The 25,557-nt window shown below is 50.6% G+C and overlaps 1 protein-coding gene across 1 annotated transcript in view; it reads right to left on the bottom strand.

Moving 5' to 3' along the window:
• HUNK (hormonally up-regulated Neu-associated kinase) overlaps window positions 1-25,557 on the bottom strand; it is a 129,462-nt gene that overhangs the window by 24,843 nt on the left and 79,062 nt on the right. Inside the window, 2 exon segments of the mRNA XM_055126327.1 lie at window positions 2,185-2,312; window positions 19,151-19,286. Coding sequence (XP_054982302.1) covers window positions 2,185-2,312; window positions 19,151-19,286 — 264 coding nt within the window.

Below are 25,557 nucleotides of genomic sequence, written 5' to 3'. Positions count from 1 at the left end.
CCTCTACCTTTAAAGCCTGTAATAATACACTGAATCACACCCTATGCATGTTTCAAGTCTCTCTTTCTTCCTACACCCAAGGGAAAATTGTTCATTTATTTTTTCTTAGAGGGGGTCCCCACGTAGCAGTTCTTAGTGAGTCAGGAGCCACACTACTGGGTGTAGCCCAAAAGTCAAAATAACTGAAAAAAAAAAAAGAATTGATAGAGGTGTGTTAATCAGAAGAAAGAAGTAAGAAGTCAGGGATCCAGAGCCCTATCAGAATGGGGGTGACATGAATTGGGGGTGGGCTAATGAAAAGATGGAAAATCCACTCTCCTCTTACCTCCCCCCCCAACTTAAGTATTTTTGGTTTGGTAATACGGCAGCCAGGAAGATCAGCAACTCTGGTAATAGACGTTGGGGAAAACTATAAACCAGTCTGAAGGCATGGAGGCCTCTGACACAAAGATGCATTTCAGGGGCCTGGAAAACCATGAAGATGCAGAATCTCAGGCCCAAGCCCTGTTGGGTCCCAGAGGAGAGATGTCACAGACCAAGGCTGTGACAGGAACGCAGGGATGGGAAGTCCCACACCTTCCCCCAGGAAAAGCATCATCAACTTCTACTTGTGAAAAGAACCGGGAGCAGGGCTGGAGCCATAGCACAGCGGGTAGGGTGTTTGCCTTGCATGCGGCCGACCCGGTTCGATTCCCAGCACCCATATGGTCCCCTGAACACCGCCAGGGGTGATTCCTGAGTGCATGAGCCAGGAGTGACCCCTGTGCATTGCTGCGTTGACCCAAAAAGCAAAAAATAAAAAAAAAAAGAACTGGGAGCAAAGGTGACTTTGAAAATACCCATACAGAGCCTTCCCTGAAAGGCATGCTGGGCTCTCTCTCCTCTCTCCACTCTCCTGAACTTGGATGTAAGTCTGCCACTCTCCTTCCCTCCCAACCAACTAACATCTCTTCCTAAGAAATATTTACTGTGTGGGAAAGGTGACGGACCCGAGGAGTCTGGGTAAGATTTAGGACTGACTTTCCTCTCCTGCAAAGCGCAGGCAGCCTGGTCCATGGCTCCCCGAGGCGTCAGGCGGCAGACATCACCACCCATGCACGGGAACAAGTGGGCTTTAGGTGCAGCTTGCCAGCTACCTCGTGGGGCGGCTGGGACATGAGTGTCTGTGCTGTTCAGGGGGTCAGCACAAACTCTCATTGGCCCGAAACCCCCCCGGCACTTGCCTGGGTGGCCCAGAAGCCAGCGGTAGGTCCTTTATGGAACCTGCTGCCTCTCTCTTCCCCACTTCATATAAGCCACCCGGGGTTCTTATGAATCGAGTCCACCACCAGCAACAGTTTGGTTAAACGTTTATGCTTGTGTTTGGGCCACCCCCAATGATGCTCAGGGCGTACTCCTAGCTCTATTCAGGAACTGCGCCTGGTGGGCTTGGGGACCACATGGGATGAAACCTGGGTGAGCCACGTGCAAGGCAAGCGCCCTACCCACTGTACTACCTCTCCAGCCCGGATTTAACTGTTTATTAACACTGGTTAGAACATCGTAGAAGTGTCAGGTGGGTCGCAGTGGAATTCACCATCTATATTTGTGACATCACAATCGCCACAAAGATTAGTTTCTATCCACCACCCAAAACTGACCACTTTCCCACAATTCAGCCAACCTTTACTTCCTTTCCACTGTGGTACCCACCAGTCTACTCCTCAAGCCTAGTTTGTTTATCTTCCACAAATGAATGAAATCACACCAGCATTCACTTAGTAGATGGCCCTCTGCAAGGTGTGATTTCATTGGCTTGTGGAAGATAAACAGTAAAGGTACGACAAAGCAAAAAGAGAAACAAACGAGATTTGAGGAGCACACTGAGTAGAGTCGGGAATGGCCCCGAAGCCAAAAACTAAAATACAAATAAACTCTAACTTAAGCATGTGGAGTTTTATATGCAATACTTTCATACAATACTCTTTCATACAATACTCAAGAACCCAAACACTCATGGGTAAGGTGTGTGTCCACACCCTCTTCATTTTAACTATGTTTAGAGCCCTACTGTGTGTATGGCAGGGGGCAGGGGCGGGGGAAGGGGGAACACTGGGGAGCAGGGGAGAAGGGGAGAAGGGTCCTAAGATGCAGTTGCAGAACAAATGCTGTCTCACTGAGGGGCAGGGAACCCCGAAGCATTACCTGTGGAGAGCTGGGTGGGGAGGGGGTTCATTTCCTTGTCCACCATCTTCTGGTACAAAGCCCTCAGGCTGAAAGGCTCCACGGTGAAAGGCAGGGTCCCCGTCAGCATGGCGTACATGTTCACGCCTCTGCAAAAAGCAAGATCAGTGTATGAGGCCACAGGAAGGACCCCCACCGGCCCGCCACTGGCCCCTGGGAGACAACTGGGCCCCCAGGGAAAGGACAACACAGAGGAGATGAACTTGGCAGAACTCAGTCCTGCTCCTTTCGTACCAACCTCAAAAATGCCATCCCTGACCTCTTTCTAGAACCTTCCAAGCGACATTGCAGGAGGCCAAGCCTTATGTGAAGACTTGAACAATGGACAGGGGTAAGAGCTCCCAGAGTTTCAAGATCTGCCTCGACCACCCCTCGACCCTCCCTCCCACCACACACAAACACACACACACACACACACACACACACACACACACACACACATACCCCTCCATATAGAAGGGAAACCAAACCCCTTCCTCCTGGAAGGAAATCCAGACCAAGTTATGTGAAAACACCTGGCGGATGTTGGGAACCTCCCATCAAAGTCCTCTCGCCATTATGTGGTTTTCCAAGGATCATTTCCAAGGGAGAAACCGGAGGAGGCCAGACTGAAAAATTCAGGCCTAGAGACTGCCCGGGTGGGCATGCCTCAGCCTGGTTCTGCCCGGCTCTTTGAAATGAAAGTTTCATTCCCCAACTGGTGTTTTGCTTTCCCTTGAGTTGTTCTGGCCTGTAACTAGAGAAATTCCTGGGGGCGGGTGGGGAGAGGGAACTCTCCTTCCCGCCCTTATTTTTTCAATGATCATCGTTTGTTTTTGTGGACTGTGAAAATTCTGCCACTCGAGCCCGACCTCCTCCCAGCTCCGCTGATGTGGCCGCAATGCCTTCGGCCCGGCCTGGGAAGTGTTTATATCAACAGCCGTTCTGGAGAACACTGACTGAGGTAACTCTTGGTGGATTTTTTAAAACAAATTTTCCTGATGTGCAAACCTAATATCCTTTTGATGAGATTTCCTGATGGAGATGAAATGCCTGCCTGCCAAGAGGTCTCGAGCATTCAAGAGCGCCCAAGGGAATGTTCTAGAAACAGGCAATAGGATTTCCAGTCAAAACAAATCCAATGAGACGGATTGAAATGAAGACCCTTGGGGCCGATGTCTACGGAGGCGCCACTGAATTACAGCGCTCCTGATCACCACAGGTACAGAGCCCACGGGCTCCGGCTAGAAATCATTCTCAAATTGCAGATATGTGCTAAGAACTCGTTCCCACGCCATAACTCACCGTCAAGTTAAGAAGACGGATACGCAAACATTCATTACCCCCAATTCCTGCTTGCTGGCTCTGTGCCCCAGGCAAGGGGCACCGTTTCTGAGACGTGAACCAGACAACCTCCATCTTGGGCCAGCAACAAGGAAACGAGTGAATGAAAACAATGTCCTTTTAAAGACCAGTGAGTGCCGAGAGGATGAGAAATTGCTGAACTGTGCCATTTCTGCCCAGAAAAGTTTCACTGAGGGAGAAAGAGGGCTTTATGATAAATATTTGAAGGTGGGTGACCCCCCTCCCCCGACCGACAGCTAGATCTTTGGTGGTGGTGGATGTGAGGGTGAGGAAGAGAAAAAAACATCAACCTAGAAAAGATAAGAATAAACAAGACACAAGCAGAACCGTTCAAAGCAGCCCCTTTCCACGGGTATTCAGAGGAACATGTTTCCTGGGATAGGAAGAGACGTTGATGTGTGACTGAATAAATTAGGGGTGCAGTCCTGTGGTAATCAGAGGACAAGCATGAGGAATAACAGGGGGCCCATGGCAGTGAACTAGCATGTGGCCCCTGACCTCTGAATGACAGTGATGAGAGCAACTGATAGCGGAATAGAGCAACAGAGACATTTTAAGGGGTGAGCAAGCATTCAACACGGAGAGTTAGACCAGTGGTGGCAGTAAAATTACCTATCACTGTCACTGTCATTCCATGGCTCATCGATTTGCTCAAGCGGGCACCAGTAACGTCTCCATTATGAGACTTGTTTGTTACTGGTTTTGGCATGTTGAATACGCCACGGGTAGCTTGCCAGGCTCTGCCGTGGGGGCGAGATACTCTCAGTAGCTTGCCGGGCTCTCCGAGAGGGGCGGAGGAATCGAACCCAGGTTGGCTGTGTGCAAGGCAAACGCCCTACCCGCTGTGCTATTGCTCTAGCCCATGAAAATTACCTACCACTGAGAATTCCAAGAGGAAAGTCAGTTTCAGGGTAAAGGAGTATAGCCCCCAATACCCAAGGGGGTGATTACAGAATCTATGATGCTTTTTAAATATATTTTAAAAATATACCTGAGGTGGAGCTAAACTCCTTGTTTTGGAAGATTCTTGAATGTTGCTAAGAAAGAACATCGAATGGAGCCCGAGAGATAGTACAGCAGGGAGACGCACGTGGCCAATGCAGGTTCAATCCCCAGCATCCCATAGAGTCCCCAGAGCCCCGCCAGGAATGATTCCACAGCCCAGAGCCAGGAGTAAGCCCTGACCACTGCCAGGTATGCGCCCCCTCCAAAAAAAAAAAAGAGAGAACCCAAGAACAACAACAAAAGAAGAACACAAAAAGGGCCATCGGACGTATCTTTATATTCCACAGGCTCTTGGACACATGGTTTGCAGTTCCACTGACGAAGACCCCAGAACATCCTCCCAGTGAAGCGGTTCCCAAGGTCCCTAAAGTAACTCATTCCATCAGGAATCCTTTCCAGAGCTAAGTTTCCCTCTCCAGCCCTCAGTGCAGAGAACAAGGCTGACTTGCCTCTGTCCAATATATAAAGCCCAGTAGACACACACTATTTCCAGGCCACTCACATTCACAGGCTAGAATACCTAGCCCACTGTGTTTCTCAGCCTGAGGTACCCAGGCTCATTCTCCGGGGTTCCACAACGCTCACTTTGATTTTCCTTGAGTGACTCAGTAAAACACATGGCCAAGGAGCCAGCGCGATAGTACAGCAGACAGGGTGCTTGCTTTGCATGGGCAGACTCGATTCAATCCACCACTAATGGTCCCTTGAGCCTCTAGGAGTGATTCCTGAGCACGGCACCAAGACGAAGACCTGAGCACAGCCGGGTATAGTCCAAAATTCAACTATAAAATAAAATAAATCAAACACTTGGTGGGGCTGGAGCGTAGCATAGCAGGTAGGGCGTTTGCCTTGCACGCGGCCAACCCAGGTTCGAATCCCAGCATCCCATATGGTCCCCTGAGTACCACCAGGAGTAATTCCTGAGTGCAAAGCCAGGAGTAAACCCTGTGCATCGCTGGATAATAATAATAATAATATAAAATATATAAAAATTTTTATTAATTTTTAATTTTTTTAATAAAAATTATATTTTTATAAAAATATAAAAAATAATAATAAATAAAGATTAAAAAAATCAAACACTTGGTAAAGTCTAACCAGGACAGTGCACCACCGCCTGGCTAGCTCCACAGCCACTCTCCATCCAGGTGCCTGCCTCATCAGCGGTGTTGTCCGACACACAAGTTTTGACCAAACAGCTCCCTTCGGCCGTCACAGGGAATGAAAAAGGGACGGAAGCAGAGTGCATTCACCAGAGAGGCTTCCATGCTTCTATCTCTTAAAAACGAAGGCTGAGGGGCTGGAGCGATAGCACAGCGGGTAGGGCGTTTGCCTTGCAAGTGGCCGACCTGGGTTCGATTCCCAGCATCCCATATGGTCCCCTGAGCACCACCAGGAGTAATTCCTGAGTGCAAAGCCAGGAGGTAACCCCTGTGCATTGCCGGGTGTGACCCAAGAAGCAAAAAAAAAAAAGATAAATAAATAAATAAATAAATAAATAAATAAATAAATAAATAAAAACGAAGGCTGCGCAGAGCAGTTGATCCCAGAGCAGGGCCCCAGGCCTAGAGCAGTGGCACCGGAGAACTTGCTGGAAATGCACATTCTCAGGCTGCAGCCTGAGCCAGAAGCTCTGGGGAGTGGCCCAGATTTTTCACAAGCCCTTGGGGTGTCTCGCTTCACACTCCTGTTTGAACCCCTGGAAGAGTGAACCGTGGGGGGATGGCTGAGAGGGTCTGGCCAGCAGTGGGCCTCTCAGGCTCTATCTGTAATTCAATTCCCCCAAAGCAGGAGCCATTTCATTCACGCTGCCGATCTGACTGCCCAGCGCCTCTTCCGGTCTTGAAAACAATGGACTTGGTTCGATTGATCTTGGTTCTAGGTCAAGTGCAGAGAGAAATCAAGTCTCTCTTGCTTGAGTGTTTGGATTTGCATGGGGTCACCAATAAAAGGAGTCTTAATTTTCCGTTCATGAATCCAAGTAAAATCCAAATGAAAATAACCTAAGTGGGGCCAGAGAGAGAGTGCCAAGGGTTCAGGCACTTGCCGACTCTGCTTCCACACCTGGCACCACATCTGGTCCCCCAGACATGGCCAGGAGTACACCTGAGCACCACAGGAGGGTTGTCCCCTCAAAAAAAAAATTAAAAAAACAAAATTGAACCAAAGAAGAAGAACAAGTCACCATTTGGTATTAGCAGGTATTACGGAGTCTCCTTTTGAAGCTCTCTGACTTTTCCTAGCTTCTTCCTCGTTGGGGACATACAGCTTCCTGTCCCATCCAGGGCGAGCATGACTGCAGGACGCCCCGGGTGTCTGGGTGCAGGGTAAAGGGCAGAGACCTCCCCTAAAGGTGTTGGGTGTGGGGAATATGGGGCCAGAAGGTCACTTGGAAAATCTTGACCTACGTGTCTACCTTCCAAGTGTCTCCCTTGAGCTGACAAATTCCGTGCCTCCTTGTGACCAGCAGAGATGCAGAAATGTCCCTCGCTGACTCTCTCCCTCCACTCCCTGTCTCCACGGCTGTCTGAAGAGCCATGAACTGCGTGCTTGGCTCTGGGTGCTTCCGCAGTCTAATCTCACCGAGTCTTTCACCAAACGCCCAGTTCCATTTCTCTCGGCAAAATTTCCCATTAACTGAAACAGCTTTTCAGGAGGCTGGAATGCTGATAAATTCAGAAACTAAGAAATGGTGTTCGCCTCACACTTTTCAAACCGATGGGTAAAAGAAATTGCCACTGTTTCGTGTTATTTCCTAATGCCAAACAAGAAGAAAAATCTATGGGCCAGAGAGAGATAGAACAGGGGTTACGGGCACACACCTTGCCCGTGGACAACCTCCACGTCAATCCCTGGCATCATGAATAGTCCCCTGAGCAGTGCCAGGAATGAGTCCCATGCATGGAGCCGGGAGTTAGCCCTGAGCAACTCTGGGTATGGCCCCAAACAATCTCCACCCCCAAATAAAAGCAAAAATAAAGAGATGTTTCTGTCCCACCCTTTTCAAACCAACAACAACAACAAAAAGAAACTACAGTTGGTTTTGTTACATAATGCCGAGTAAGAATGAAAACCAGGGGCTGGAAAGTAGCAGAGGGTGTAAGCTGTAGGCCTTGCATGCAACAGACCCGGGTTTGGTCCCCAGTACCTCACGGTCCCCCGAACATCACTGGATACAGCCTCCAAGCACAGAGCTAGTGTAGCATCCCCTGCAAGGTCCGAGTACCACAATCTCAGATCCCTCACATCGAACCACCAGCCCAGCTGGCCAGGAACTGGCGGGAGAGGTCTCCAAACCTTCTAAGCAGCACTTGGGGTCCCCCAACCTCCTAGGCCCCCCCAAACGAAAAGGAAGCTTTCATTCATGACCACAGTCCTAAGAACTGTCTTCGGGTACCCACAATGAGTGTCCCTGTGTCTGCCTGGGAGTCGTCACACATGGTTGCTACCCGAATAAAAGAGAAATCTCATCCCTTTGACACTTCAGACCTATGTGAGGCGTGCAAGCGGGACATGTGGAATGTGCTTTATAAACCTCTGTAATCCCATAGAATTAAGTAGGCATTTCGAAACACGTTCAGAATTTCCTGCTGTGACTTTGGAAATAGGGCCTTGGGGCTTCCTGGCTTCTCCAAGGCTCACTTCCACCCTCCCCCGCCCCCAAGAACCAGGGATGCTTTCCCAGAAAGTGAGGAGACGCTGAGACAAAGGAAGCTAGGGGCGGGGGGACGGCAAGAGAGACTGGCTCCCCCACTATCCGTGTCGAAATGTTGAATGTAATCACAATAGAGAGAGAGCATTGTGGAAATTATCTGCCACACTGGCGGGGGAAGGGTGGGAGTGGCTGTTACTGGGGATTTTGGATTTTGGTGGTGGAAAATGTGCACTGGTGGAGGAATGAGTTTTGGATCATTGTATGACCGAAACTCGGGCTGGAGCGATACCACAGCGGGTAGGGCGTTTGCCTTGCACGAGGCCGACCTGGGTTCGATTCCTCCGCCCCTCTCGGAGAGCCTGGCAAGCTACCGAGAGTATCTCACCCGCATGGCAGAGCCTGACAAGCTACCCGTGGCGTATTCAATATGCCAAAAAACAGTAACAACAGGGGCTGGAGCGATACCACAGCAGGTAGGGCGTTTGCCTTGCACACAGCTGACCCGGGTTTGATTCCCAGCATCCCCATATGGTCCCCTGAGCACCACCAGGAATGATTCCTGAGTGGAGAGCCAGGAGTAACCCCTGAGCATCGCTGGGTGTGACCCAAAAAGCAAAAAAAAAAAAAAAAAAAAAAAAAGGAAACACAGTAACCACAAGTCTCACATGGAGACATTACTGGTGCCCACTCGAGCAAATGATGAGCAACAGGATGACAGTGATACAGTGATGACCGAAACTCAAACATGAAAGCTTTGTAACTGTAAATAAAACAATGACTCAATTAATGAAAAGAAAAGGCCTGCCTCATTTCCCGAACAGGAAGGAGTAAGGATGAGTCTGTGTTGGTTGGAGGAAAACTTAAGGACACTGGCCCTGGAAACACAGTCTGGTGTCTACAGAGTAGGTGATACTCAGGGCAGATGGGAGGGGTGGGGAAGAGGCTCGGTGAGCTTTACATGGGGATTCCCGGCGGATTAAGGTGGGACCCAAAAGTTGGTCTTGAGATTTAGTATAATCCACAAGCTATTCCCTGGAGGAGAAACTGGAAGCATCAGCTGCTACCCCAGAGAAATCCAAGGCAGAGAGAAGTGGGCTGGCGACTTAACAAGACCCCAGGGACAAAGCAGTTGACAGAGCGATGCTGGCAGATGGAGTGGGTGTGGGGGGGTCTCATTTCTGGTTCTCCCAGGACCACGGGGAGCTGGGTCCTTGGAGACCGCCCCGTCGCCACCAACCTGCAGCTGGCAAGAAATTTCAGCCATCACGCCTTGCTGCCGTGGGATGCTTGAAGAACCTGCCCTTGGAAACCACGTTAAGTTTTGCCCCGTCTGCCAAGCTCCTTCCATCTTTCCCTCTCAGTGCTCCACACAACTTCCAACTGCCGACAGAAGCTTTGGACGCTGAGTGGAAAGATCCGGCATGTGGGAAATAATCTCAGGTCTTGCAATTCTAAGATGATCTAAGGATACATCATAGATATCACCAACAAAACCAAAAAAAGCAAAAGAACAAAAACACTCCTCAGACTTCATCACTGGAAAAGCTCAAGTGATGCTAAAGAGAACTTCTCTCTTTAAAGTCAGAAGTCCGGGCTGGAGCGATAGCACAGCGGGTAGGGCATTTGCCTTGCATGCAGCCAACCCCGGTTCGATTCCCAGCATCCCATATGGCCCCCTGAGCACCGCCAGGAGTAGTTCCTGAGTGCACAGCCAGAAGTAATCCCCGTGCATCGCTGGGTGTGACCCAAAAAAAGCAAAGCAAAGCAAAAAAAAAAAGTCAAAAGTCCTAAAAGAGGAGGGGCTGGAGCAAACTTGTGGTCAACCCAGATTTGATCACCGGCTCTGGTCTCCCAAGCACCACCAGGAATGATGCCTGAATGCAGAGGCCAGAGTAATCCCTGAGCATTGCTGGATGTGCCCCACCCCAAAATAAATAAAGTCCTAAAAGAATCTTTAGAACTCCTTTTGATGCCAGGATCTCCTGCCATCCTTTATTTGGGGAAAATCTTTATGGAGAGAAAAATTCTATCTTTCCCTATTTGATCCATAGCAATAGTTGATAGTAATCTGGCACTGCCAGATGAGAGTCTAAGACCTGAGCAAACTTCTCCCCTCTCCTTCATGTATGCCCAGGTCTAGATGGGCTGGAAGCATAATGACAAGTTTGGCCAACTTGCATGCCCAAAGGTATTGGGAACAGACATGTGTCCCATCAAGTACAAATGGATACAAGAGGCTGGGAAGGGTGTGTGTAGGCATTTGCAAATGTTTCCCCTCACCTCGGGCACCTTTGTGAGGGCAAAGAACAGCCTTAGTTGGGAAAAAAAAAAGCCACATTCTCAATCTCTTAGTTGGGGCACATGGGGAGGTAGCTGCATGCAATGCTCACACAAGTGTGTGCCAGGGACCCGATGCTTACATATGTTTTTAGCTGCAATGCTTCCCAGGGGTTGCATCTTTTATGTGGTGCAGCTAGAAGTTGTGATGCTGAGGATCTGACAGCAGAGCTGACAGGATGCAGTTTGGTGCATGTGGAACACTAGGAATATGTGAACTCATGACCATATACTTACAAAGTAGGCACTCCAATCCCCTGTGTTAGTCCTAAATTTGTAATTCTTGGGAAAGACTCTCACATTCCTGTGTCAAGAGATTCAACAACATTCTCAAGAGATTATATTAACAAAATAGGGTCAATTTTTTTCATGTAAAAATTACACCCGTATTAAAGGTTTTCTTTTTTTAAAACTATTTATATTTTAGTTTGCTTATTGATTTATTTTCATTTGGGGGCCACACCCAGTTGTGCTCAGGGTTTACTTCAGGCTCTGCACTGAGGGATCACTCCTGTCCGGGCTTGGGGGACCTTGTGGGGTACTGGGGATTGAACCAAGATCTGCCGTGTGCACGGCAAGCACCTTACCCATTGCACTATTTTTCTGGCTCCTAAAGATTCTTTTTTAATTAGCACATATAATACTCTGGAGGAAAGCTAGCTAGTAGTAATAAAACCCTCCGTACAGCAGAATGAACCTTTGGGGGTTTGTGTCTAAAATCTCCAGTTCAACCAGACGCTGAGTTATTCCAGGCAGCCCTGGCCACTGCCGGGCCCATCTCTAGAGCCTTCTAGAGATGGGGGAAGACTGAGTCCCTGCCCTGCCAAAGGCCCAGTGCTTCACGCACCCACATCTAGCTCCCACTGCCACCAGAGAAATGGCCCAGCTCCACGACTGATCTAGGGATAACGAACACAGGTGATCATCCCAGCACCAAAGCTCCTGAAACATGCAACCACACATGCAGCCACACAACACCTCCAAATTTCATAGCACTGACAGCCCAGGAGGTACAAAAAAAATTCAATGGGAAATATCATGCTAAGCGAAATGAGTCAGAAAGAGAGAGACAGACGTAGACTGACTGCACTCATGTGTGGAACATAAAATAACATAATAGGAGACTGACAAGCAAGGACAGTAAACACAAGGGCCAGGAATATTGCTCCATAGTTGGAAGCCTGCCTCATGAGCTGGAGGAGAAGGCAGCTGGGATAGAGAAGGGATCACTAAGTCAATGATGGTTGGAGGGATCGTTTGGGATGGGAGATGTGTGCTGAAAGTAGGTAAAGGACCAAACATGATGGCCTCTCAGTATCTGTATTGCAAACCATAATGCTCCAAAGTAGAGAAAGAGTATGGGGGAAATCCCACCAACGGCCAACATCCAGAGACTATAAAACCAAGCTCCTGGAAGCGACATCTTATAGCCTAGTTCTTCCTCTGCCCTAGTTTCCTGCCCACATGTTCCTGCCAGGAGAGCCTGGTAAATTCCCCGTGGCATGTTCATATGCCAAAACCAGTAACAATGGTGGGTCTCATTCCCCTGACCCTGAAGGAGCCTCCAATGAGGAACCACTGGAAAGAACGAGTAAAGAGAGGCTTGTAAAATCTCAGGGCTAGGACGAATGGAGACATTACTGAGATCTCACGAGAAATTCGACAACCAATATGATGATGATGATGATGATGATGATGATGATGATGATGATGATGATGATGATGATTTCAGTTGTGTTTTGGGGCAGGGATTGGGGCTTAGGATGGAAACATCCTGAATTTGGTGGTGGGAAGGTGTAATGGTGGTGGGATAGGTGTTTGAATATTAAATGTAATAAAATATTGTGAACTAACTTATAAAATAAAAAAAATTTAAGTTTTTTGAAAAGAAAATCAGATGGGAAAGTTTCAGAGAAGCCCACTGAGCTCAATGAGTGAGAACAACAGTAGGGAAAGCTCAACTCGCACCTAACAGTTCAGTAAGTCCTCAGGCCCTGGCTTCAGTGACACCATTACAGACCTGTGTTGTAACAAGCAATAGAAAGTCAGTTATTTTGTGACTCCTAAGGGAGCACGAGGCTGGAGGCTGGGTGGGAAACTCAAGGCACTGGTGGAGGGAAGGTCCCATTGGTGGTGGTTGAATTGGTGTTGGAACACTGATTATCTGAAACGACTGTCATAAAAACTTTGTTAACCAGACTGTTTAAATAAAATCTCACACCAAAAAAAAAATTAATCTCAAGTACATACATCTTGCTTGAAATCTCAAAGTGATCATAATCATCTGGATTAGAAAAGTGGATGATTTCAAAAATACCCATGTATGGTCCGTAGCTGAAAACTATCCTAGAAAATATTGGAATCCTTCCCACGCTCCCAGCAATAGAATGCCCCTTTTCCATTTACAATGCCAATTCCAGGACCACTAGAGGGTCTTGGACACCTCATTTGTGGAGCAAAGTTCTGTTTCACTAACATTCCCTGGAATAATCTCACTTCCCTCCTAAATCAGTCTCAGGGGTCCCAGAGGGAGGCCTCTTTGATGTTCATCCATCAAAGTTCCCAAACCTATAGGAGGGGGAGGCTTGCTCTTGACATTGGAAGTGAACTCTATTTTGCTGCCGCCTCAGAGCCCTACAAGGGGATTGCTTCATCATCGCAGTGTGGACCCCTGGGAGCAAGCTGGTTCTAGTATCACTCCCTTTTCAACAGCCTTTAAAAATCAAGTTTTCTTTGGGTCCTCCAGTTCTGCCAGCGATGGTGGGCACTAAACATCGAGCAAATCCGTCTCTCAGACATAACACAGCCCAAGCCATAGCAGAGGAATCTCTTCAGGAAAGCTCTCAAGTTTTATGTTTCCTGCTCAATTGATAGCAACAGTGACGGGGGTTTTCACACCTCCTGCCTTCGCCTAGGCTGTTCCTCTGCCTGGAATGCTCCCCTCCGCCTCTCCTCTGGCAAAGCCCACCCTGTCCCTCGGGAACAGATCTAAAACGGACGCCTCTCTGCTTGACCCAGGTGCGGTGCTTCACTGGGTCTGGGTGATGGGGCTCTAACCGTTAACAAGCAGGAGGGGCGGGGAAGCCGGCATCTAACTCAGTCCAGGTAGGCGTCACACAGACGCCATGGCCTCACACCCAGGCGGGTATTTCCTCAGAGTGGAAGTCTCGGGTCCCACGGACCTCTTCCTGGCTGGCATTCGGTCACGTGACCTGTGCCCCCCACCACCTGCTGGAGAGAGCAAATCAGCTCTCGAAAGTCTTTTCCTATAGGGGCACAAGTGTCACGGTGGGAGTTCCAGTCACGAGACTTCCCGAACGCCCCATAGCTTCCAAATACCAAGACCAAGACCAGTACCAGTATAGTGCAAATAGATCAACTGATGTGAAAACTGGGCCAGACAAATATTCAGGGAACAATCCAAACCAGATGGATCCATCACAGCAGGCAAGTCCATCAGAAGGGTCGCAGGGAGGGGCAAATTCCTTGCCAAAGCCCATCAAAGGGCGGATGAAATAAAAATGTATCCGGGTCAAAAAAAATCTCTTCTTTAGATACCCTGGATCATGTGACCTGCTTTGCCCAATGAGAAGAGCAAACACCTGTCTCTTGCTCTCTCTGTCTCTATCACTCTCTCATGCCAAGGAACTCTTCCACAATCATGAGAACAAAATTCTGCAGGTTTTGTGCTGTATTTCCAGCCCCTTCATCCACTTTTCTTTCTGGCTTTCAACGCAGCCAGGATCGTCCCGCCTTGTGTTGACAGTCTAGGAGCTGAGCTGTGTGTGTGGGTTGTTTTTTTTTTTTTTTTTTTTTTTTTTTTTGCTGTTTGGGTCACACCCGGCGATGCACAGGGGTTCCTCCTGGCTCTGCACTCAGGAATCACCCCTCGTGGAGCTCAGGGGACCATATGGGATGCTGGTTATTGAACCTGGGTTAGCTGTGTGCAAGGCAAACGCCCTACCCGCCGTGTTATTGCTCTAGCCCCAAGGAGCTGAGTTTTGATCAGACCCTTTGGGGTTGCTTCCATTGGGGCACCGGCAGAATGGAAGGGGAGGCTCAGGAAGGAGTTCACGAGCAAATTCACGTGTCCATTAGCCAAGTCGATTTAGTCAAGGAAACGTTTCATGCGTCCTGGGAAGGAAAACGGTTATCGGAAGCTGCTGTGTTGACTTTTCACCCGTTGGTTTGCTTTTGACTTCTCTGAGATTTCAGCACTTTTTGAACTGTCAGGGAAGCCTGATTCCTGCTGCCGATTTATGAGGCCAGGACCCGTTTTAATGAAGGGAGAGGCCTGGTTCCTGTCCTGGATTCTTTGCCCAATACCGCTATCAGAGGAAGCCTGCGTCCTGGCCCTGCTTTTACCCTATCTGTGTCCTAAATCACTCTGGCATGTGTGTGTACTACATCACCTTGTCATCTGTGACTCTGCCCTAACCCCTTTCCAGCCACAAGCACCGACCATTCCCCAAGCCCGGGCGGGGGAGGGTTTGCCTGTATAAATGTGGCCTGAATCGTAGGCTGAGCCTGTACCCGCGCTACACAAACTGGGTTGTTTATTGTTCCTCGGAATCTGAGTCTTTGTCTCTTCCCCTCGCCAGGAATTCTGGAGTGCAAGGGGGGATCAGAAAGGGGTTCAGCGAGCAAATTCACAGTCTGTTAGTGAACTCGAATCAGTGAAGAAACCGTTTCCTGCTTCCTGGGAAAGAAAATGATTCTCGAAAGCTGCCGTGTTGACAACAGAAACGGATTCTCTCAAAGGCCCAGAGGCGGCAAACCTAGATGAAAGTGTCAGTGAGCTCTGTTTGTCCTTCTGTCTGTCTGTCTCTCTGTCTCAGTCTCTCTCATCTTTCTCTCTGTCTCTGTCTCTGATTCTCTTTCCTTGTCTCTGTCTCTCACTCTCTCATCCTCTCTCTGTCTTTCTCTCATTCTCTCTTTCTCTGTCTCTCTGTCTCTATTCACTCTCCCTCACACTTCATCCCTCTCCCCTTCTTTTCTTCCTTCCTTCCTTCCCTTTTCTTTCTTTCCCGGGATGAATGTCTCAGTGGGGTCCTTCCCTGTCCCGTTTCCGTTTCTCTTCCTTTCCTTCCTTTGTGCCAGGGATCACACCCAGGTCTCCTGCGCTTCACTGGTGAGCCACAACCCGGCCAGGCATTGCTTCCTCCTGGTTTTGGTGAGGGACAATGTTCCAGGCTGTCCCCCAGATGCAGGTAGTTTGCTGGTGATCTTTGGCCTATCGAAGTATCACTGTGGGGCCCGTGAGTGACAGGCAAAGCACATCTCTTGGAGAGAAAAGGCAATAGCAGTGAGCAGGGCGTTTGCCTGGCATGCGGCTGACCTGGGGTCAATCCCTGGCATCCCATATGGTTCCCTGAGCTGGCTAGGAGTATCCCTGAGCACAGAGCCAAGAGTAAGTCCTGAGAACTGCTAAGTGTGGCCTCCTCTTACCCCAACCCTGCCCAGCACCCGCCAGGTCCCTGCAAAGAAAAAAGGTCCATGCTTTGCATGCAGCCAATCCAGGGTCCCCTGAGCTTTGCTGGGTATGGTCCTGGAGACCCCAAAGTACTGGAGGGGTGACCTGGGTAATCCCCCTAGCATGGCAGGTGACATTGAGCTGGGTGGGTAATATCTCCAGGAGGTGGGCAGGCCTCCTGAGCATTGCTTGGAAAGTGAAAAAAAAAAAAAAGTGCCACTTTGATTGTCTTCCTCATTCACGTGACCCTACTCCCTGTATCCCTCTGGGTCCAAATGTCCCCATTTTATAAGGACACCAATCACCTAATTTTATGCCCTCATTTTACCTCATTACCTCTCTAAAAATCTTCTCCAAGAGTTCTGTGCGTAAAACAATATCGCAAGCAAACAGTATTGTGAATCATGGTGCTTCAAACAAATCAGACTTTCTAGAAAGTGTTTTCAGATGTCCTGTGCAGAGGAGCTGGGGTTAGGATTCTTACATATCTTTGCAGGGGGGTGGGGCTGGGGGGGACAGTTTAACCCGTCACATTTTGCTGCCCACCTGCTTTAGTTTCTCAGTGATCTCTCACTACCCAGATGGGTAAACCCAAACGCCCATCTCCGTGCCCAGACCCCGGTCGTCTTCACATTTCTGGTTCTTTTTGCCTCAGGCCCCTTCCTGCCTCTTCCCTCAGCTGACGGCTTTTCTTCAGATCAGCCTTTTTGGCTCGCATCCCCATCCCTGCAACCTGCCACTCCTTCCCTTGCAGCTCTGCTACTGGGCTTCTAGTTTTTAAATAAATGATCTGTCTGCCCCCCACTGAACCGTCCACCCTTTGCAAGAACGAGCACACAGAGCAGAGGCCACCACGGGTGGCAACTGAGACTCAGAGGTGAGAAGTCAAATCTTGGCTTCAGTGGTGTACCGGGACAAATGCCGCAGGCTCTCTGTGCCTCAGTTTCCTCATCTGTAAAGTGGGATCGCAGGGGCGTTCCCTTGAGGGGTTGTCAGGTGGAGAAGATGGGTGAAGGTGAGCCAAACCCTAGGAGCACTGCTGTCATTCGGCTGGAGAGGGGGACCATGGATGACAGGGGCCCAAGAGATGACTTGATGGGCTGAATCCTCACTCTGCAAACAGGAGGCCCAGGTGGGTCATGGAATCATGTGTCCGAGCACTGCCAGAGTATCCCCTGAGTCCCGCTGTGTATGTCCACCCCCCCAACACACATACAACAATGACCCCCCTAGAAGGAGCAGGGGTGGTTCACCAGCAGAGATGCTCCTGCCCTCCTTGTACTCCGTACAAGTGCTCCAACGCAGCCCAGGGCCCCATAAATATTTGCCAACTGGACACACAGGGTGCTAAGTGCTAAGCCAGCGGCAGATCGCACCGGCCTCCTTCTGCCTGGCTCGCTCTAGCAACAGCTTCTACAAAGAGCCTAATTGATGGGTTCCCTGTGAATAGGCGCCAGTCACGTGAACCCCTGCCCGGGGAAGGTTCCGGGGAGTCAGCCAACACACAGCGGCTCCCGGGAGACGCGGATCGTGAGAAAGGAGAAAAGAGGGGCAGAGGCTGGTGGGGGAGGGGTGGCAGCTTTGGTTCCTGGAACTGGGGCTCGACCTCCGCCAGCCTCTCAGGGGGGGCCTCCGGCTCCCTCACTTGTTAGCTGGTCTTTCTCTTTCTCCTTCTCCTTCTCCTTCTCCTTCTCCTTCTCCTTCTTCTCCTTCTCTTCCTCTTCCTCTTCCTCTTCCTCTTCCTCTTTCTCTTTCTCCCTCTCTCTTTTCTTTTTCTCTCTTTTGGGATTTTGTCCCCGCTCCGCGGTGCTCAGGGCTTACTCCTGGCTCTGTGCTCAGGAATCATTCCCACCGGTGTCTGGGGCGGCGGGGGGGGGGGGGGGACCCTAAGCAGTGCCAGGGATCAAACTGGGGTCAGGTAAGCACCTAACCCCTTTGGCATCTCCTGGGCCCTGTCTCATTTCGGAGATTGTCCCTTTCCCGACACCTCTGGCGGCATGATCCCCTTCCTGGAAAAAATAAAATGCAGTGAGGCTGCGAGAGGCGACCTTTGGTCACACAACTACTTCCTGTCACTCACCAGGGGCTCTGCCCTGCCTAGAGGCAGGTGGAAGTCGGCTGTGTCCTGGTACCCTCCAGCCCCCTCCGCATCCCTCTGCCTAGATGTCTCGGTCATTTCAAGGATGGTGGCCACAGCTGGTCAGTGAACAGGGCAATTCTTAGCCCACCGGGCTACTTGGGTGCGCGTCCAGGTCGGAGGGGGCTGAGGGCAGTGAGAGCCTCCAGGTCTGTACCCAGCGATGCTCAGCTGGGCCCCTGAGCTCGGTCCTGCTTGGTATGTGCCTTGATCCTTTCCTTACAGCTCTCTCAGCCCTGGGGGAGGTTTGCACGCAGGGGGTGAGGGGAGGGGCATGTGATTCCTGCAGTTAGAGCGTCAGCTCCCCCAGGGCTGGACCCCCAGGGCTGGACAGGCTCGGTTTTCTTCCCTCTTGTAGCTCTAGGGGGAAAAGCCTCCGTGACAAACTGTGGCAGAAAATACGCAAGGAGGGGTGGGAGCGAAAGTACAGCGGGGAGATTGTTTGCCTTGCACGCAGTCTACCTGGGTTCAATCTCCACCATCCCATATGGTCCTCCACACACCGCCAGAAGTAATTCCTGAGTGCAGAGCCAGGAGTAAGCCCTGAGCATCCCTGGATGTGACCCCAAAAACAAAATAAATAAATAAATATTAAAAAAGAAAAGGCACGCAAGGAATAGAAAGAGGTGCTTCCTCCCGGAGACCCTCTGAACAGACGCCCCGGGGGCCAGCACAGAGTGCAAACAGCAAATTCTCCAGTGATTTCCTCACTCTGGTAGAAAGATGGGTAGAGGGGATCCCACACTCACCAACACACCCGCACCCACACCCACACACTCACACCCACACACACCCACACACTCACACACACACATACATACACACACTCTCACACCCACACACTCACACACACACTCACACATACACTCACACACTCACACACTCACTCACACACACACACACACACACACACACACACACACACACACACACACAGAGCTCCCCCCTCACCTCCCCCTTCTGCTCGAGAACTCACATGGACCAGACGTCGATTTTGGGGCCGTATTTCTTCCTGGCCAGGAGTTCGGGGGCGGCATAGGCGGGGCTGCCACACTGCGTGCTGAACGGGTCCGAGTGGCCCAGGATCCCTGCACAGTTGCTCAAGCCAAAGTCTATGAGGGGAGGAAGACAAACAGGACTCTGGGTTAGAAACTCACGTGAAGGAAAGAGGATTGCTTGGGTATTTTTGTTGTTGTTGTTGTCTTTTTTTTAAGGGTGGGGTCACACCCTGTGATGCACACGGGTTACTCCTGGCTCTGCTCTCAGGAATTACTCCTGGCGGTGCTCTGGGGACCGTATGGGATGCTTGGAATCGAACCCGGCTTGGCCACGTGCAAGGCAAACGCCCCACCTGTGCTATCGCTCCAGCCCCAAGGGTTATTTTTTGTTTGGTTAGGTATTTTCCCCTTTTTGGGTGGGGGGGGGTGAGGGGGTAATGGCAGCAGGAAAGGAAACGTTCACTCAGGCTAATACATCACTGAGAGTCCTAAAGGAAAAGCAACAGTTGGAAACTCTATAACTCAGGAGGCTCCAGATAGAAAAAAGGGGTGTGTGTGGGCAGAGGAGGGGGGGTGGTTCCTCCTCACCCCAACCCACCCCTCTCACCCCCGCCACATTTTCCCCACAGACCTCCCTGGAAAAATGCAACCAGAGCTACAAGTATGTTGAATCAAAACATATTTTCATCCTAGCGATGAGTCATCCAGGAGAAAAGGCGTGCAGCGACGCTTTCTAGGACTTTCGAGCATCTCAGAAACGAACCTTCAGGCGTCTGCAGGGTGGCCAGGAGACTGACTTTTTTTTTTTTCCTGGCCAGTGTCTGCATCACCCCGGGTGACACCAAACCCTCCGCGTCCACTTCACTTTTCCAGCCACATGTTTTTATTGCACACGAGCCTCTTAAACGATTCTTCCAGTGCACGTGGTAGCATATGGTGATGTGAGGGGGGAGGGAACACACACACACACACACACACACACACACACACACAATAACTGAGACCACGAAGATGAATGTTGGCTGGGAAAAGTAACCCCAGGAAGACAGCAAGGAGGAGGAGACCTCCTACCCCATAACTGCTTTGTTCCTGGCAGATCAAGGCTCCAGGGAAGAGGAGGGAAAATCCCTCATCCTCCACCCCTCTCCTCTGCTTCCTCCTCCTCCTCCTCCTCCAACTCCTCCTCCTGGGAAGAGGAGATAAAAACCTCCCTCCTCCTCCCCATCCTCCTCCCCACCCTCCTCCTCTTCCTCCTCCTCTTCACCCTCCTCCTCCTCTTCCTCCTCCTTTTCCTCCTCCTCCTCCTCCTTCCCCGCCAGCTACCTGGGTCCATTAAGCCTCAGTGTGCTGTGTTTACTTTACGATCTGAAAGATAGTGAGGCTGACAGGTAATTAGAGAGCTGTTAGGGCCCTGTCCTCATCTGATAGCCGGCCTCAATCTCAGGGGATCAGAATGAAGATCCCGGCTGTCCCTTTGAACTTCAGTATAAATATTATGGTTCTCAGCCCCAAACTTAAGAGTCCCAGCCTGCAGGGCGTGTGAGCAAAGGGGCTGTGTCTGAGACGACTCCCCCGCCCGGGTTTCTGCCTGGCTGGGACCTGTTTCCACCTGCCCGCGGCAGGACCACTGCGCTGAGCAACTCCAGGAAGGAGAGAGACAGGGCAAGGGATGAGAGACACCAACTCCTAGAGCAATACCCACACGGGCATCCCTCAGCACCGCTGGGAATTCTCCCCACGGCAGCGCGTGACGCTGCAGAAGGAAAACATTTCCTAAACAGAGCTGTATCAGGACGCTGCTCCGGTAACTCTGAGGACTCACCCCTGCTCTCCAAAGTAGGCCTGGCAGCTCCTGTGGGGATTGGCCAGCCAACCCTCTCTTCCTTTGCTCTCCTCCCCTCTCACCCCCATCCTTGCTGGCTGCCCCCACCCCCTACTCCTTTTCTGTCCAGCCAGCACCAAATGGCCTCCCCAGCGGGTCACCAGGAAGCAGAGACGCCTCAAATCCTGCTCGAGGACGAGCTCTCTGTTTGAAAGACTCCCCCTTCCCTGCCTCTGCGCCCCTGTTTGAAATTCTCCTGGACCCTGTCCGCAGTGGCACTAAAGAAGGAGTGGAGAATATTTGTTTAGGTTTGGTTTGTGGAGGGGCCACAAACCAGTAACAATGCTCAGGGGTTAGTCCTGGCTCTGCACTCAAAAATTACTCCTGGATGGGGGCTGGAGCGATAGCACGGCGGGTAGGGCGTTTGCCTTGCATGCAACCGACCCAGGTTCGATTCCCAGCATCCCATATGGTCCCCTGAGCACCGCCAGGAGTCATTCCTGAGTGGAGAGCCAGGAGTAACCCCTGTGCAATGCCAGTTGTGACCCAAAAAAGAAAAAAAAATTACTCCTGGTGGTGTTCGGGGAACCATAAGGGGTGCTGAGGATCAAACCTGGGTCAGCCACGCGCAAGGCAAATGCCCTATCTGCTGTATTATCTCTTCAGCCCTGAAAATATCTGAGATTGTAACCCAAACATGAAAGCTTGTAATTATCTTACGGTGATTCAATAAAATTTTAAAAATTTTAAAAAAAAACAAAAACAAAAAACAAAAAAAGAAGAAAAGTCCCAGGACTGGAGAGACAGTAAACTTGCCTTGTATGCGGTCGACCCAGGTTTGATCCCTGGCACTCTATATGGTCCCCTGAGTCCTGCCAGGAGTGACCCTTCAGCAGAGAGCCAGAAGCAAGCCCTGAGCCCCGTTAGGTGTGGCTCAACCTACTTGTTCTCCCATCTCTCCCACCCCCAAACAAAAAATTGTCACTGTCACTGTCATCCCGTTGCTCATCAATCTGCTCGAGTGGGTACCAGTAACATCTCCATTGTGAGACTTGTTGTTACTGTTTTTGGCATACCGAATATACCACGGGGAGCTTGCCAGGCTCTGCTGTGTGGGCGGGATATTCTCAGTAGCTTGCCGGGCTCTCTGAGAGGGACAGAGGAATTGAACCCGGGTTGGTTGTATGCAAGGCAAACGCCCTACCCGCTGTACTATCGTTCCAGCCCTAACAAAAACCAAATAAGCCAAAAAAACAAGAAAAAGAAAAATTTTGGCTGGTTGTTCACCACTGTGGTAATCTCAGTCCCTCAAGACTCTAGTTTGTTTTATTTGGGGGCCACACCTGGTGGTGCCCAGGGGTAACACCTGGCCGTGCTTGGGGGACCATACCGGGGTTCCAGGAATCACATCTGGGTCAGCCATGGGCAATGCAAGCACCTTCACCCCTGTACTGTCTCTCCAACCACTCAAGAAAATTTGAAAAATAAAATTATTATTATTATTATTATTATTATTATTATTATTTTGCTTTTGGCTTTTGGGCTACACCTGTTAGGGAGCACTCCTGGCTGGGCTCAGGACACCATCACCATATGTAGTGCCTGGGGTCAACCATGTGCAAAGCAAGCGCCTTACCCACTGTATTATCTCTCTGGATGTCACTCAAGATGGTTTTATTGGGGGGGGGGGGTGCGGGGAAGCTCAGGGGGAAAGGTGGAAGGCCCATCAGTACAGATTCCCCAGAACACAGGGTCACCATGACTGAAACCCAGGACTGTGGCAGCAGGGCCAGCAGACAGCCTAGGACACTGCTCTCTGCTCTCTCCCACAGGCGGGGGCCCCAGGGGTCTCTGGGTCCAGCCCCTGGACCCCACACTCTCCTAAGCACCGCCAGCTATGGTCCTGAAGCCCCCCCCCATTACCACTGGCTCAGAGTACTGAACACTCGGGCTCACATAAATAGGCCAATGTCCTCTGGGAGTGACACCCCTGAACCCCCAGGGCATCCCCCTCGTCCCTGGTGTAGCAGGGGGCTTCTATTTAAGGGCCCAGAGAACGCCGTTTGAATGTCGGGCTAGGCCACTTCCTCCACACGGGCCAACATCCTCCAATCCGCTGCGGGCCTGAGGCAGGGAAAACTCACTTTCCTGGGCCCAGTGAGAATCAGGACATCAGTCAGTCCTGTAACTCGGAATGGGATTGACACCACCAGCACTTCTGGTTCTCACGCCATAGGTCCTGGACGAGGTCCCACCCCACTGGTGTTCCTTCGGAGGCTTCGGGGTTTGTGGGTGAAACCACACTGTAGGGCTCCCTGGGCCTGGAGCCCACAGACACAGTTATTGGAACTGTGCGGTCTTCTTGATTCTGTGAGTTTCCTTTTTTCTTCTCTCCCTCCTTCCCTGGGTTCCCCCCACCTTCAAGTCTGGGGAACAAGAAGCTGTGGTCGGCTTCAGCACAACTTCCAGACCGACTAGCAGTAGATTTGGGGCAGGGAGGGGCTCAGCCGTATTTTCAAGCGACTTCTGTTGACCTAGCCCAAAGGGTTTAATTTAAAATATATCTCAGAGAAATAATCAGCACGTTTCACGTTCACGATGATAATTATTAGACTTTTACACATGTGCCTATAATTAGAAATGTGAAATGAGAAGTCGCCTCCCAGGAAATGTCACCGGGTCGGCCTCATTACTCTGAAGCCCTTTCTCTCTCCCCCACAACCTCCACTTTTCTGCAAAATGGATCGTGAGACTCTGCTCAGGTACATGCAGTTTCAGAGAACGGAAGTGCCAGGCCAGTTCTAAGCTTGTGGCTCTTCTATTTTAAGTTGATAATGAGCTGTAGCACTCGCGTCAGACTAGGGTGTTTTTTTGGGGTTTTTTTTTTTGGGGGGGGTTGTTTTTGATGGAGGGGAAGCGGCAAAAATCATCCTGATTAAATCAACTTTCGCTCCCCGTTCAGTCTAGTTCACTTGAAACGAGGCTTACCCGGCTTACGTGAAGTTATCCAAATCAAATTATTACAAGGAAAAGAAAACCATGAAAGAGACGATGGTAACTTCGATCATCGGGCTTCTAAAAAACAAGGAGGCAAAACCTTTGAAGAAAAGACTCAATGGACTTTGATGCTGCAAAAGGACAGTTGCTCCAACCGTCTGGCCGAGGGGCCTGAAAACCTACCCTGGAGGGCTTCCCTCCAGCCTGAAGGAAAAACCATGCAAAACGTTCTTCCCCGAACCCCTCAGCAGTGGGATGGCTCTATCACCAGGGTGGAGGGACTTGCTGGTTTTCAGGGGGGTCAGGGCACCCCGAGAGGTTCTGGTGGATGGAAAACCTATGATCAAAATCCCCTTGCCAGCAGTTTTTGTAGCTAGGGGAGAAGGGGCGGGTGGGGAGGCGGGGGGCGTGGATCTGACCCAGCCTTTTGTCCGGATGAGTTGAAAGGCTCTCGAGCTTTTGAGCCCAGCCTTGCCCAGTGGAGAGCTGCTGACTCAGGCATTTGAGAAGGTGCCGAGGGGCCAAAGCCATGCAGGCCTCACCTCCAAGGAAACCGTGAGTGCACACTGGGGTATGCTGGCTGCTGTAGCCCATTGGTACAGGCCCCTGACGTTTGTTTGGCTATTGGGACAGTGTGGGAGGCAGCCACTTGGAAGCGCTTCCACTCTGCAGAAACTCCTCTTCCAAAGGCTTCTGTGCTCAGGGGTCCTCCTGGCAATGCTTAGGGGATCATGCAGAGAAGAAACACTCCCTCCCCAATGCCCCGCACACACACACACACACACACACACACACACACAAACACACACACACACACACACACACACACACTTTATTAGCTCTCCAGCCCCTGCACACACATCGGACCCATGCAGAGGTCCATGTTCTTCCACACTGCACACTCCTTAGTCCACGTGTGGGTGCATGCGTGGTCGTCTATGGCTACCACTTCAGCAGAGAGAAGAGAAATCAAGCCGAGAAGCTTCTAGAAGGCGCCAGGTCACAGAACAATGCCTTGGCATGCACCTGGCTAAACGCAGCAGCCTAAGTATATATAGCCCAGTGCTTCCCAAAGTGGTTGGTATGGCCTTCCAGCGCTGGATGGGCACTCTGGAAGAACCCAGAAGGTTAGGAGTCGCCTCAAGTGCCCTTGAAAGCCTCTTTCTGGGGCTGGAGCAATAGCACAGCCGGTAATACCTTTGCCTTGCACGTGGCCAACCCAGGTTTGATTCCCAGCATCCCATATGTCCCCCGAGCACTGCCAGGAGTAATTCCTGAGTGCAAAGCCAGGAGTAACCCCTAAGCATCACTGGGTGTGACCCAAAAAGAAAAAAAAAAAAAAAAGAAAGTCTCTTTCTATTTGGCTGTTCGAAGAAGTTATATTTGCAGGGCCAGGGGGCAAATTGATTTGGGGGTTTGGGGTGTCTTTTCCCCTCCCCGTGAAAAGGGGCAGGAGGCCACATGAGTTAGGAGAGAGACACAGCAGGGAGTCCGGAAGACACCACATCTCCAGAGATCTCGCTGAGCCCCGGACTGAGCCAGTTTCACGGGGGCACCTCAGGTGGA

Source organism: Sorex araneus, chromosome 2 (assembly GCF_027595985.1).
Source record: "Sorex araneus isolate mSorAra2 chromosome 2, mSorAra2.pri, whole genome shotgun sequence".
In the NCBI taxonomy this organism is placed as follows: Eukaryota; Metazoa; Chordata; class Mammalia; order Eulipotyphla; family Soricidae; genus Sorex; species Sorex araneus.
The sequence above is the reverse complement of the archived record's forward strand: the minus strand, read 5'-3'. Positions and strand labels throughout refer to the sequence as shown.